Genomic DNA, 13635 nt, shown 5'->3' with positions numbered 1-13635 from the left:
AAAGCACCAAAACACCATTCAATCAGAAGTAGCAAAAGTCACTCCAAAATTGCTGTATAGCAACAGAACCAATGCAAAGTATTCAAGTGCATATTGTTTGGACAAAATAGTAAAAAAAGAATTAATTCAAAACTGTTCACTTCAAATTTTCTTGAGCAGTTTCATACACATAATGAAATTCAAGATTATGGATGATGTCAATTCTATTGAGAAAAAGGAACTTTGAATCAACATGAGGAGACTGCAGTAGTTTTTTCATCATCCTGAATATGATATTTCATCTTGGAACTAGAATGTAGCATACTTGAACTGATTCATGGAGGGGGGGGGGGGGGTGGGGGGGTTGGTAGTGGTGCACATGTTATCCCTTATTGTGCTGGAAACAGCAGGGAGGACAACGTACATCAGCAGCAAAACGTTGTTGCCGAAACAGGAAAATACATTCTCTCGTGTCTCCTCCATTCTATCAAGGCCTCCAGCTGCACATCTTGTGATACTTGTGATAAGCTTTAGAATCAACTTCCTGTCGGTCCATGGAGCTGATTTGAGGGAGATGGGAAGAGCTGGTGCAGAGAACAGGATTTATTTTAAAATATGTAAAGCTTTTTCATGGGTTGACCAGAATTTCTTTTCCATATATGTATGTATATATACATATGTTGATATCTGGAACAACTTGTCAGAGGAGGAAGTGGAGGCACGTACAATCACTGCACTTAAGATACATTTAGACAGGAACTTGAACAGGCAAGGCATAGAAGGATATGTACCGAATGTGGGCAAATGATTTTAGTGGAGATGGGCAAAAAGGTCAGCATGGATAGGGTGGGCTTAAGGGCCTGTTTCTGTGCTGTACAACTTAGGACTCTATGACTAAGTGTAGGTAGTAACAAGCACAGCCCAAACATTGGCCAACTTGAATCATTAAAAATATGAGCTTTCAACTGGATTTATTTTTTTAAAAATCAAGCATACAACTTCTGCCTAAAGAATTTATAACAAGAATTTAACAAGACTAATTGGACAGCAAAAATTTTAACAATCCTTAAATATTCTATAAACCATCTATAGTCAGGACATTGTTTTTGATTAACCATGTTAACATCCAGTTGAATTCCATTGCATTTGTCCTGCCACAAAACTTTAACCAGTAAACTTCTTTGCATTCCTCCAAAGCAATAAGAAGATATTTGTATAAATAAAATCATGATAGCAGAACTTCTGGACTACTGATGATAGCCACAGTTTTCACTCACCATACAGACATTTCATTGAACCAGAGAGAATGAGCAGAGACTCCAGCCGTAAATTGTTCTGGCTGATGGAACTCCTCGTGCTATATTTCTTTTAACATAAAAGCATAAATCTATTTACTGTTTCCTCATAAATAAGAGAAATATCTAATAGGATTTCCCATTTTAGTTAGATTCTTCTTCTTGGAATAACTGAATGCCTTATATATTGTATCAATTACCAGTACAAATGTAGAAGTGATTGTACAAAAAAAATTAAACAAGACTACCATGACTCACATCCAAGAATTATGGGACAAAATTTCTTCATCAAATAGATTCATTATTGAGGTTCTGCAAAGCTACCAACACTAGTTTGGGGGTGGGGAAGGAATAAGTGTGCATTATTAGTATAAATAAGATTGTATCACTCCCCACACCCTCCATATGAATGCAGAGTTTTTCTTCATAATATTTTTAATCATTAATCAATGGAAAAAGTTTCATGTGGGTGCGATGGGTTTTGTGTAAACATCACAGTATTGATTATATTATTGCACTCTCTCCAGCGTATAAATCCATTAAGGTTGAATGAAGGAGCAAAAACAATGAAAAAACTGTTCCGATATTACTCCTCAGCAAATGGATTTTTTATTATACCCCTGCAATATAATGTTGTGCTTTTCTCTTGTTCCTGGCCTTTGATTTTCTGCACATTTGTTTCCTATAGGGTTGCCAACATTGCATTTAAATAAAAGGGACAAAATGTGACTAGGCTTGCTATGGGATGTTTACTTAACCTCAACATGAAGGATAGTTATAAAATGCAAGAAGACAAAGGTAGGCTGGCTGAATGGCTTGGTGAAATTTAAAACAGAGGTATGAACTATTGTACTTTGACAGAAAGTATAGGGAAAGACAAGACAGACTAAGTGGTTCTGAAGGATGCACAGGAACAGCAAGATCAAGATGAGCATTACGTAAATCCTTGAAAGTGGCAGGGCGGTTTCATAAACAGGCACAGAGCACAACAGCAGAAAGTTATATTGAACCCATCTAAAACCATTAGACAACAAGATATAGGATCAGAATTAGGCCAGTCAGCCCACTGAGTCTGCTCCGCTATTCAATAATGGCTAATTTTTTCCAACCCAATTGCCCTGCCTTCTCCCCGTAACCCTTAACCCCCTTACCAATCAAGAACCTAGCAATCTCTGCCTTAAATACACATAATGACTTGGCCTCCACAGCCCTCTGTGGCAATAAATTCACCACCGTCTGGCTGAAGAAATTCCTGCTCATCTCAGTTTTAAAGGTACGTCCCTTTATTCTGAGGTTGTCCCCTCAGACCCTAGACTCTCCTACTAATGGAAACAGTCTCTCCATAGCCACTCCATCCAGGCCTTTCAATATCTAGCTCCAGTGAGATCCCCCCTCATCCTTCCGAACTCCATCGAGTACAGGCCCTGAGGCATCAAATACTCCTAGTGTGTTAAGGCTTTCAATCATCCCTGGGATAATTCTTGTATTGTATAAAACACCAAGAAGAAAAACTCTCTTTTTTAAACTCAAAGAGCAATTATGATCTGGAATTGACTGTTTTTTGGTGGTGGAGACCAAATCAATGCCTTCAAAATGGAATTGGATAGGTACTTGAGAAAGGATAGTTTGAAAAACAATATGGAAAGAGCAGTGTAATTGGACTGATTGCTGTACTAAGACTCAATGAGCTGAATGGTATCCTTCCCTGCACTGCATTTCTGATCCTAGGAGGATAATGCCCACATTGGAGAGTCTAAAATTGGTGGGTGCAGTGTCAGGATAACAGGTAGGCCAACTAAGGCTAAGACCAAGATGTGGAATTTCTTCTTTCAGAGGATTGAGAGTCTTTGGAATTCGCTGCCCCCAAGATTAGTGGCTGCGAAGTAAGCAAGTATTTTCAAGTTTGAAATAGATTTTTGGGCTACAGGGAAGCTAAGAATAAAAAGGTTAGGTAGTAAATTGAATTTGAGGATAACATCGGATCCGCCTTGATATTTAGTGGCAAATCAGATTTAAAGGGCCATGTGTCCCATCCCTGCTACCAAGCTAGTATATTCTTTTCCTACAATATCACTAATATACTTTTAAGGAAGTCCTTTAATGGACTTGCAATGGCCCAAGAGAGCCACTAGAAGGCATACATCTTGGGAATTTCCAAATCACAGAAGGAATTACATAATTTGTTAGCTAATAAATAAGATCTTCTATCTACATGATGGAAACATGGTAAACTGGCATATATTCAGCTCTTTTATGGCCTGACTACAACTCTTTGAAAACTCTGAAAATTAAAAAAAAAGCTGCAGATGCTGGATATCCAAAATGAAAACAAGAAATGCTGTAAATACTCAACAGATCAGGCTGCATCTCTGGGAAGAGAAACAGAGTTCTGATGAAGACACAAGAGATTCTGTAGATGCTGGAATCTGGAGCAAAAATGAAATGATGAACCTTGAGGCCTTCCTGATGGGGGATGGAAGTGTACCGGGACTTGACGTCCATAGTGAAAATGAGGCGGTCAGGGCCAGGGAACTGAAAGAAGTGGAGAGCCTTACAGCCTTCCTGATGGGGAATGGAAATGTACAGAGTTCTGAAGAGGTGTCTTTGACAAGAAATAGTAACCATGTTTTTTCTCCCCCCACAGATACGTTCTGACCTGCTGAGTATTTTGTATTTCTTCTGTGATAATCTAAGACCACACCCACCCAGGTCATTCTCTCTTCCCTCCCATCAGGCAGAAGATACTATGAAACAGTTCCCTTATATGATGAGATGGACTCGACCTCACAATCTACCTTGTTTGACCTTGCACCTTATTGTCTACCTGCAATGCACTTCCCTGTAGCTGTGACACTCTATATTCTGTTATTATTTTTACTCTGTACTACCTCAATGCACTGTGTAATGAATTGATCTGTACGAACGGTATGCAAGACAAGTTTTTCACTGTACCTCAGTACAAGTGACAATAATAAACCAATACTTTTAGCATTTTCAGGTGCTATCTTTGAAAGCTATGTTTAATTGCCTTGCATATACCTTCAGACATTATGCAAAGAGGTACAGAATGACATAACAGCATCCCTTATACTCCGTGATTACAAGCTAACACAATCATATTCAGTTAATTGCAGCATATTAATTATTTGGATACATGACCACACCCATCACATAACACTGTAATAAAAGTAAAAATTCTAAAATAAAAATAGAAAATGCTGGAGATGCTCAGCAGGTCAGGCAGCATCTGGGAAAATTGAGAAAATAAGCATTTTTTTGTTGCAGTGAAAGGGAGGTATGGGGAAAACAAAAGGAATTTCTGAAAGGTGGAAACCGAAAGAATTCAGATGTCGCAGATGCTATTGATGCCATCTGAGAAGGTGCTGAAAGCTTGGTAATCATAGCCAATTTGCCTGGAGAAGGTGAATGACAAAGGAGAGAAAACAAAACCAATGCTTGAACTATGAGGCACACAATACAATAATTGTTGAAAAATAATTATCTACTTTGGAAATATTTATTTGCATTGTTTTCACTGAGCTTCGGAAAGCAGATTTTCACCAGATAGCTTGAGTAAGACTTTGACAGCCCAGGCTACCGAAGAAGGTTGATGAGCATTAACCATGAAATGCTGTCACAGGGAAACCTGTCCAAGAGAATCCCCACAAAGTCTTCATGTTTGGGAGTAATTAAATGGCAAAACTATGGAATGCAGCTTATGATGGGAAAAACTGATGCCATCTTCTTTGAATTTTTGAAAGAGTAATCATTATATTTTCTTAAGAGTGAAATACATAATTTACAGACAGTGCACAAGCACAAAAAGCAAATAAAAGGACTAATGGAATTTTGGCCTGTATTTCAAAGGGGTTCCAATGCAAAAGGAAATTATGCAATGCATCCATCATACAAAACCTTGATCAGACCCCATTTGGAGTATTGCATTCAGTTGTAGATGCTGTACCTCAAGCGCTATAATTTGAGACAGTGCAATGCAACTTCACAAAAATGATCCCAGAGTTTAAATTTTTTAAAAAATGAGGAATGATTTACATAACTTGGCTTATGTTCCTTTTATTTAGAAGATTGAAAGGTAATCTAACCAAATACGTTTAAAATAATAAATTTGACACAAAGGTGCTATTTTATCTGGTGGTGGAGTAGCAGCAAGGGTGCAGAGATTTAAAATTAAACAATTCAGAAGTGAGATCAAATGTACACACTCATAGAAAAAGTGAAATATGGAACACCCCAGACTAAAAAGCCATTGCAGCTTCTCCCCCCCCCCACTAGGATTTTCTAGTTACTGCAAATTTCCATTGCTAAGCATATTGAAGAATATGGATCATAAAGGGAAATTATGATCTTAATGATTGCCAGATTAAGTTTAGGGGCCTAAGTTACTTCAATGGAGTGAAAATAGTTTTCACCAATCTAATGACAATACTGTTTAGACAGGAATTCTAAACTAATTAAAGCATTAACAAAATATTTTCTGTAACTAGTAACAAATTTGATAATAAGCTGCAAGTACAATATTTGTACAGTACATTCAGTTTAAAATTAGTTTTCATTTAAAACTTAATTAATTACTATAAAACAGGTTTAGTACTATAACATGTTAAATTATGTTGTAAAATAAATATTAATGAAAACAGAGTCCAAAGTACCAAAGTGATAAAGAGATGATCAGTAGAATAGTAAGTATCAGGTTCCATGCTGAACATATAGCTATAGTATATTAAAACCTGTAACAATTTGAGGGAATCAGATAGCACATAAACCATAAGAGCAATTTTGAGTGGCTCTCAATGTCATCAGAACTTTGAGATCTGTTATATCCTTGATGCACAATCCATCATATTATTCTGTGTTATACAGACATCTGAAGCCTGTGGAACAAGTTCAACTAGGCTTTTCTCTTCAGCAGTTGCAGTAAATCTAGTTAGTGACAGATGGCAACTCCTACAACTGAATCATATGATTTGAACTAGATTATGAACCATGTTATAATTGAAAATATTCAGTCTGAATGCATTTCAAAACTGGAATGCTTATACATCGAAGATTCCTGCTGAAAGGAACCACAAGTTTGTGACAAAAAATACAAAAAAAGCTGAAAAAACTCAGCAGGTCAAGCAGCTTCACTGTTGAGAAAAGCAGAGTTGAGCTTTCAGGTCAAGTACCATTCATCATTACTAAAAAGGTGAGAAAACAAGCACTACGCTGCACAGAAACAAACTTATTATAAAGCACTACTGGTTAAGGTACATGGAATGTTCAAGGAAAGGTGCATCAGAATCTTTTTGAAAGCAGGTACAATGATTTCATTTCAATAATTCAAATATTCCTATATGCTTATGTTTCAGAATATACATTTATTCTCCAATAACACCTGTCATCAGTGACCTATAGTAAAAACTTGAAGGTAAAGGTATAAAAGCAAACCATAATAAAACACTACACTTCTTCCACAGTGTTCAAAGAACGGACCAATACCACAGCAAATCCAGTACATTAGCCTTCACAAATGCACCAGCTTGGAGAGCACTAATGAACAATATTGAAGATAATGGGGTGAACTTAAGAGCATTCTTTTAGTAAGGACTATGAGATAACCTGACAGCAATGATTTAAGGGTAAGAATTATCAAGAGTGATGCTTTAGGGGAGAACAGAAGCTAAACTCAGAGCAATACCCTGGAGTAGGAGGAGGAAAGAGAATGAGCATCAGCCAAAGGGGATAGATGGAATCCGATTGCTTCCCAATTCTGCAGCAGAGAATTAGAAATTTCACTCATAACACTGTGACCTGTTCATTGACTCAATAGTTGGTAATTATGAGAAATTAAGGAAGATTTATATACTGCCTTTCGCATCTTAGAGTTAGAGAGATACAGCTCAAAAAACTTCAGCCCACCAAGTCCACACTGACAATCAAGCACCCATTTTTACATTAATCCTACCCAACACATTTTACTCTCCCCGTATTCCCATCAACTCTCCCCCCAGCAAGATTCTAACACAGATCTACACACTAGGGGTCAATTAACATTCCTATCTACACATTTTTGGAACGGGGGAGGAAACCGGAGCACCCAGACGAAACTCATATGGTCACAAGGAGGACCTGCAAACTCCAAACAAATGGCACTGGAGGTCAGGATTGAACCCAGATCGCTTGTGCTGTGAGGCAGCAGCTCTACTAGCTGTATCACAGTGCTGCCCAAAGTCCCTGGGTATTCCAAAGTGATTTGCAGCCAATTAAATACTTTTGATCTGTAGTCGCAGTTGTAATGTTGGCAAAAAAGTCAAATTTCACAAAGCAAAGTCTCTCAAAAAGTATTAAGGCTGAATGATCATATCTGTTTCTGCACTACTGGTTGTGAGAGAAGTATTGTGCAGGATACCAGGAGAATGGCTCTGCCTTCCTATAAATATTGCAACATCAGTTTAACATCTCATCTGAAAGACGGAGATTCTGACACCGCACATGAAACATCAGCCAAGTATACCAGCTCATATTTCAGCTGTGGCTTGGATTCAGTCTCTGAGCTGACGCTGACTCCTGAATTGAATAAATTGTGGAGTGTTCATAAAATATAATACCAATATTTTTGTAAATGCAAGTTCAAAGTTTGTGGAAAGGTTCTGAAGAAAGTTCATGAACCTGAAATTTTAACTCTGTTTCTCGCTCCAAAAATACTGCCTGACCTGCTGAAAATCTCTAGCATTTTTTGTTGTTATTTTAGATTTCCAGTATCTGCAGTTTTGTTTTTACTTTTCAAGTTCAAGATTTGTGCTTGGAGAGATTCATCTTCTATACATAGCCATCCCTAAGTTCTAAGCAAGCCACATTGATATTAGAATCAGATAAATTTGGAGCAGTGCATTTGAGGAAACCATTTTTTTTATCTCTGGTTGAATGAGAGCATGTTCTTGAGGAGCTTTGTACATTTTTTTCAATATCGCGTTCAACAAATGGAGTTGATCCAAATAGATGAAACCTGATTTTTATTCTTAAACTTTCATTCAGACTAAAAGTGGTATTTCTGGATATTGCTGTTGCCTATGTGAAATGCACACAAAGCTCTAACCAATTAGTGCTATCAGGCTGTCAGCTTTGGCATTGAACACAAATGTAATTGTGTCCCCACCTGCTGCATAGCTGATCAGACAAAACAGATTTAAAAAATCCTAGAATGGGATGGCACAATAGCGCAGCTATTAGAGCCACTGCCTCATAGCACCAGTGACTTGGTGGGGTGAAGGGCCTGCTTCCATGCTGTATGACTCTAATATCTTTTCTCTACAATGCCAAAAACCCGTAGACATTTCCCAGTTCTACTCAATTACAATTCGATCAAGAGGCTTTTAAAGTGATAACTTGTCTGCAAAAGGATGCACACAAGCCTCAATAATATTTCAAGTGCTTTTCCATTGCCAAGGAAACATCCAACACCTTGCAGTTTTTTGAAACAAGCAATTTGACTATCGTGCGTAAACTATAACATTCCATTTTCTGATCTAGTATTCAATGTTTTTAACTATTTGCAAATATATATTTCATGGAATGCAAATTTTTAGACTACATTACAAACCCATTTTGTATTTTTCCAGAGGTCATGAAACAGCTACAAAATAGACCAACATAAAAATTTTACCAATTTCCAAAATTATATTTACTTGCACACATAGGAATGTCACTTATGTATTAGAATTATAAAGTAACAATCATGCTGGTGCCTACATTTTACTTTGCTGCAAAGCTTTTGAATTGTACTTCTTTTATAAGGCTCTTGTATGACACACAGTGGAAAGAAGAAAAAATTGCAATTTATCAAAAAAATTTCAAAGCATAAGCTTTAACATGTTTATCTTGCGGTGCCCAAACTCAGTCAGTATTTTGCTTGGTGTTTGGGTATCATTTCCCAGCACAAGATAATGATCTTTTGGAATGTGGCTTAGAGAATAATTTAGCCTTTCAATCGGTAAATAGTTTATCTTTTATTTTATGGAATGGACTTGCCAAGAGATAAGGTTTTTTTTAGATTAACAGTAGGAAATATAAAGCATTATAACTTACCTAACATTATAAATCCATCTACCTCTTTCTCAGGTATTATGATTTTCTTAGACGGCTCGGTGTTCTTTCGAATTCCAAAAAGATTCAGCATTTCACTTTGCTGGCTGAAAGACAAGTCAAACTATGAACTGAGGACTAGAACTAGAAATGTCACAAATTTAGAGGAAATCACAATAATCTCAACATCTATTTTAGCAACATGATCACTACCATGTTTTTTTAAGATTGGCTTTTGCACAGTTATGCTGCAGCTGGGTACTTGCTTTAAGATGTTACTGATAATAAAAGTTATGGTAGCAGTTCTTCAGCACTCTTCTGCTAATGAGATAGGTATTCTGCACTTGCAGATGTGTATCCACAAAGCCAAATTCAAGCAGTGAAGTTAATCACTGCAGACATCTTTACTGCAAGCGCATTAATACCCATTCTTTCCTCCATCTTAATCCTTTCGACAAAGGAATATTTACAAATTATTTAGAAAAAGTGTGTGTGTGTGTGTGTGTGTGTGTGTGTGTGTGTGTGTGTGTGTGGTGAGAGATTAAGAAAAACAGGAATGGAGGTAAAGGACATTTACTCTCTTTGCTATTGTGAAACAGAAAGTACTTGCAAGATAAAAAGATAATCCACATTTTAGTGAAACATTTGGGGGAAATCTTGCAACTGTAAAACTGCACCCCAATAACAAGCCAAAGGGTAACAAGTTTATGCTAACATGTCTCCAGGCAATACCAGCCTTACACCCCAACCTGACTTTCCATTTAAACCAACAACAGTAATACAAAAGAAAAATATTGCAAATGCTGGAAATCCAAAATATAAACAGAAAATGTCTATTTTTTTTTTTAAACAGAGTAATAATAGGCAGAATACAATATCAGTATTCTATGCAATCTCATGTACAGTAAACTCTGATAATCTGCTATCCAACTGTTCAGAAATCCTGATGGTTCAGCATCTGCCTCACTCAGTAATGTTTCCCACACTCCCTTCTCCCACTCAACAGGGACCGAGTTCCTGTGTCCCCTTTCAACCTACCTGGCTCACTAAAAAATTATCAAACTGTGCAACATATTAAAATAAACTGAATTAAAGAGTTTTTAAATATTAATAGAAGAACAATAGTTCAGAAAATCTGTCAATTCGGCACCAAAGTTCCAAGCATGCTAGATTGCTGAAGTTTTACTGCAATGCCCATTTTTGGAGTCTGATCCTGGCATTGGCTTTTAACACACTTCAATTTCACCACCAAGAGCATTTAACTCTGCCATTGTCCTGACTGAAGCTACAATTCCAATACTCTCCTGCTCATTCTTTCATCTTTCAAATGAAATTGAGCTCAACTGAAACTTTACAGCCAGCATCCTAACTTTCAGCAAGTCCTGTTCATCCACCATTACTGCACTCTGACATATGTTGGCCGTTAATCCAGCAACACCAACATTCAAAAATACAGTAAAGCTCCAATAATCTACTATCTGACTATTTGGAAATCATGATGGCTTGGCACGTGCTCACAAGTTGAGGTTTGCAATGCTCCCTTTCAGCTCACCAGGATCTTGGTTTGCATGCTTCTTTTAAACTCTTTGGGTTCACTGAGAAATTTATTATACGTATTCAGAGTAACTTACGGGAAAAGCTCTGCATTTTATAGCTGGCACACAGTGAAACCACAATCCCACAGTGAAGAATGAAATGAACATTTAACTGTGCCAATCAAAAGAGCTATTTTTTCCAGGCGTTGCTGAGTTTTTGTTTTTGAGTGTTGTTAGAGCTGCATTCATCCAGATGAGTAGAGTATTCCATCATACTTGTGCCTTGTAGATAGTGGATAAGATTTAGGATGTCAGGTGACCCCCCTTTTCAAAGAATATCCAGCCTTTGAATTGCTTTTGTGGCTGTGATATTTACGAGGCTAGTCCGGTTAAGTTTCTGGTCAATGGCAACCTTCCAGGACGTTGATGGTGAGGGACTCAGCAGTAATAATGTGAATGATTGCCTAGCATAGGTGGACAGACTCTTTCCTGCTGGAGAAAGTCAATGCCTTGATTTGGAGTGGTACAATTGTTATTTGCCACTTATTAGCCCATGCCTAAATCTTTTCTAGGTCTTGCTGCATGCAAACACGAATTGCTTTATTTAAAACAAAGTTGCAAATAGATTTGAACATCTCCATTTCTGACATTATGATGGAAGGAAGGTCACTGATGTAGCAGCTGAAGATGGTTGGACTTAGGAACTCCTGTAGCAATATCCTGGGATGATGGACATCTCAGCAACTAGAACAAATTTCCTTTGTCCAAGGTATGACTATTCTCCAAGGTATAAGGGAGTTTTCCCTCTGACATCCACTGACTTCAGTTTTACCAGGCTCTCTGATGCCACACTCATTCAAATGTTGCCTGGATGTTAAGATAAGTCATTCTCACCTCGCCGTTGATTTCAGCCCTTTAGTCCATATTTGGATTAAGGCTGTGATAAGGTTTTAATTGAAGCTGTCCTGATGAAACCCGAACCAGACATCAGTGAGCAGGATCCACTTGATAATACCATTGAAAACACCTTACTAATGAATAAGCATATACAGATTGGGCAGTAATTAGCCAAATTGGACATGCCCTGTTTTTTTTTCCCCCATTATTGGTTAGATGCCAGTGTTGTAATTGTACTGGAACAATCTAGTTAGTTCTAGAGTGCCTCTTCATGGATGTTGACACATAAGACTGCAGATGCTAGAATCTGGAGCAACACACAAAACGCTGGAGGAACGCAGCGGGTCAGGCAGCATCTATGGAGAGAAATGGACAGTTGATGGCTCGGGTCAACACCCTTCATCTGGACCCATACCTTTACCTTATGCAGTGATCTCAGTTGTCCCCTGTTCTTCTTTGGAAACAATGCTAAATGATCTCTTTTTAACCAATAGAGAGGCCAAACGTGCGCCTCTGTTTTAAAGTCTCATCCTGCATTTTTGTGTTCCGCCCTCCGACACAGGAGTTGTTCAGAGGATTTTCCTATTTAGGAGGTGTGCTACCAACAAAGCACAAATGACATTCATTTCAAAACTTGTTTGCTTCTACTAAAATAGCTCTTACACCTTTGCCACATCTGTCAGCGAAAATCTCAGGCATCTTCCATTCCTGTGGTGCAAAATGTAATGCAACTACTATACGATAAGCAAGAGTGCGACATTTCCCTCGAGATGGTGAGGATTAACGATTGCCTCCAATGTTTTCTCTTTTATGAAAATAATTAGCCTAATTAGTAAAAAAAATCAAAATCCCTTTGAATTATTAACATAATTAGAGACATGCGCGACTCACAAACCAACCGTTCATTCCAATATAAGATTAACATAAATGATTACTCCTTGACATAAATACAACACGATGGATTTACAATGTGTCCTTGTTGTTTATCGCAAAATCGGTCGTTAAATAACGACTTTTTTGGCTTATTTAAAAATATTTTAAAATGTAAACGTTGTGCGGCACCCACTGAGCATCGGATCACATATCGTGGTGTTTACATTTGCTGCAAACATTCACACAGAAGCAGTACCGACTGCAGAGCAACAGACCTTCCGCTGCCGGAGCAGCCGGGCCCGAGGGTACTGAGCATGCGCCGCCGAGTGACAGGCAACGGCCGCCTCCGGCCCACTACCTACCGCAAACTGTGTCACCGGACTAGCCGCAATAAACGCCGTGCATACCTGCCAGCTGAAGGAAACCGTAACCACCAAGCTTTTCCACCGGCAAACAACGCCCCCCTACTTCAAAACAAAACCATTTACATTGGGTTTCTGCTTTAAAAGAAACGTCTAACGCTACTGGCGGCAGCTCCAACTTGTTTTCCTCAACTTCCTGGCCTCGACGTCATTGCGACGCGGCTCTGCCCATGACGTCACGGCAGCTCGCTTATAAATGGGTGCGGGCCACATCCAGCAGCAGACGTGGAGTCATGCGCCGGTGCCTTATCGTCTACCCTACACGGTGGTGAAACCACGGACTGAACCCGCCCCCCTACCCCTGCCGTGTACCGTGCCTCATTGATACCGAGTCGGCCCGAGTTCCAGCCTACACGCCGGGGTAACACACACGACTGCAGATGCTGGAAATCCGGAGCAACACAACGCACGCTGCAGGAACTCAGCGGATCCGGCGGCATCTCTGTGGAGGGACACGAACAGCCGATGTTTCGGGTCGAGACCCTTCACCTGGACTGGTCCTGATCTGCTGAGTTCCTCCAGCGCTTTTTGTGTTGCTACATGCTGGATAAG

General features: G+C 38.7%; 1 protein-coding gene across 2 annotated transcripts in view; it reads right to left on the bottom strand.

Annotated features, from left to right (window-relative positions):
- Positions 1-13635, bottom strand: part of umad1 (UBAP1-MVB12-associated (UMA) domain containing 1) — a 53491-nt gene that overhangs the window by 39115 nt on the left and 741 nt on the right. The window contains exons 1-2 of one of the 2 annotated variants that reach the window (XM_052016776.1): positions 13069-13248; positions 9360-9463 (exon numbers count right to left, since the gene is read on the bottom strand). In XM_052016776.1, the coding sequence (XP_051872736.1) occupies positions 9360-9450 (91 nt within the window). In that variant the 5' untranslated portion in view covers positions 9451-9463; positions 13069-13248. Of the gene's footprint in view, positions 1-9359; positions 9464-13068; positions 13249-13635 lie in introns of those variants that run through there. The other variant, XM_052016775.1, reaches the window with a different exon arrangement.

Source organism: Pristis pectinata, chromosome 5 (genome assembly GCF_009764475.1).
Source record: "Pristis pectinata isolate sPriPec2 chromosome 5, sPriPec2.1.pri, whole genome shotgun sequence".
Classification (NCBI taxonomy): domain Eukaryota; kingdom Metazoa; phylum Chordata; class Chondrichthyes; order Rhinopristiformes; family Pristidae; genus Pristis; species Pristis pectinata.
This window is presented reverse-complemented; position numbering and strand designations above follow the sequence as displayed.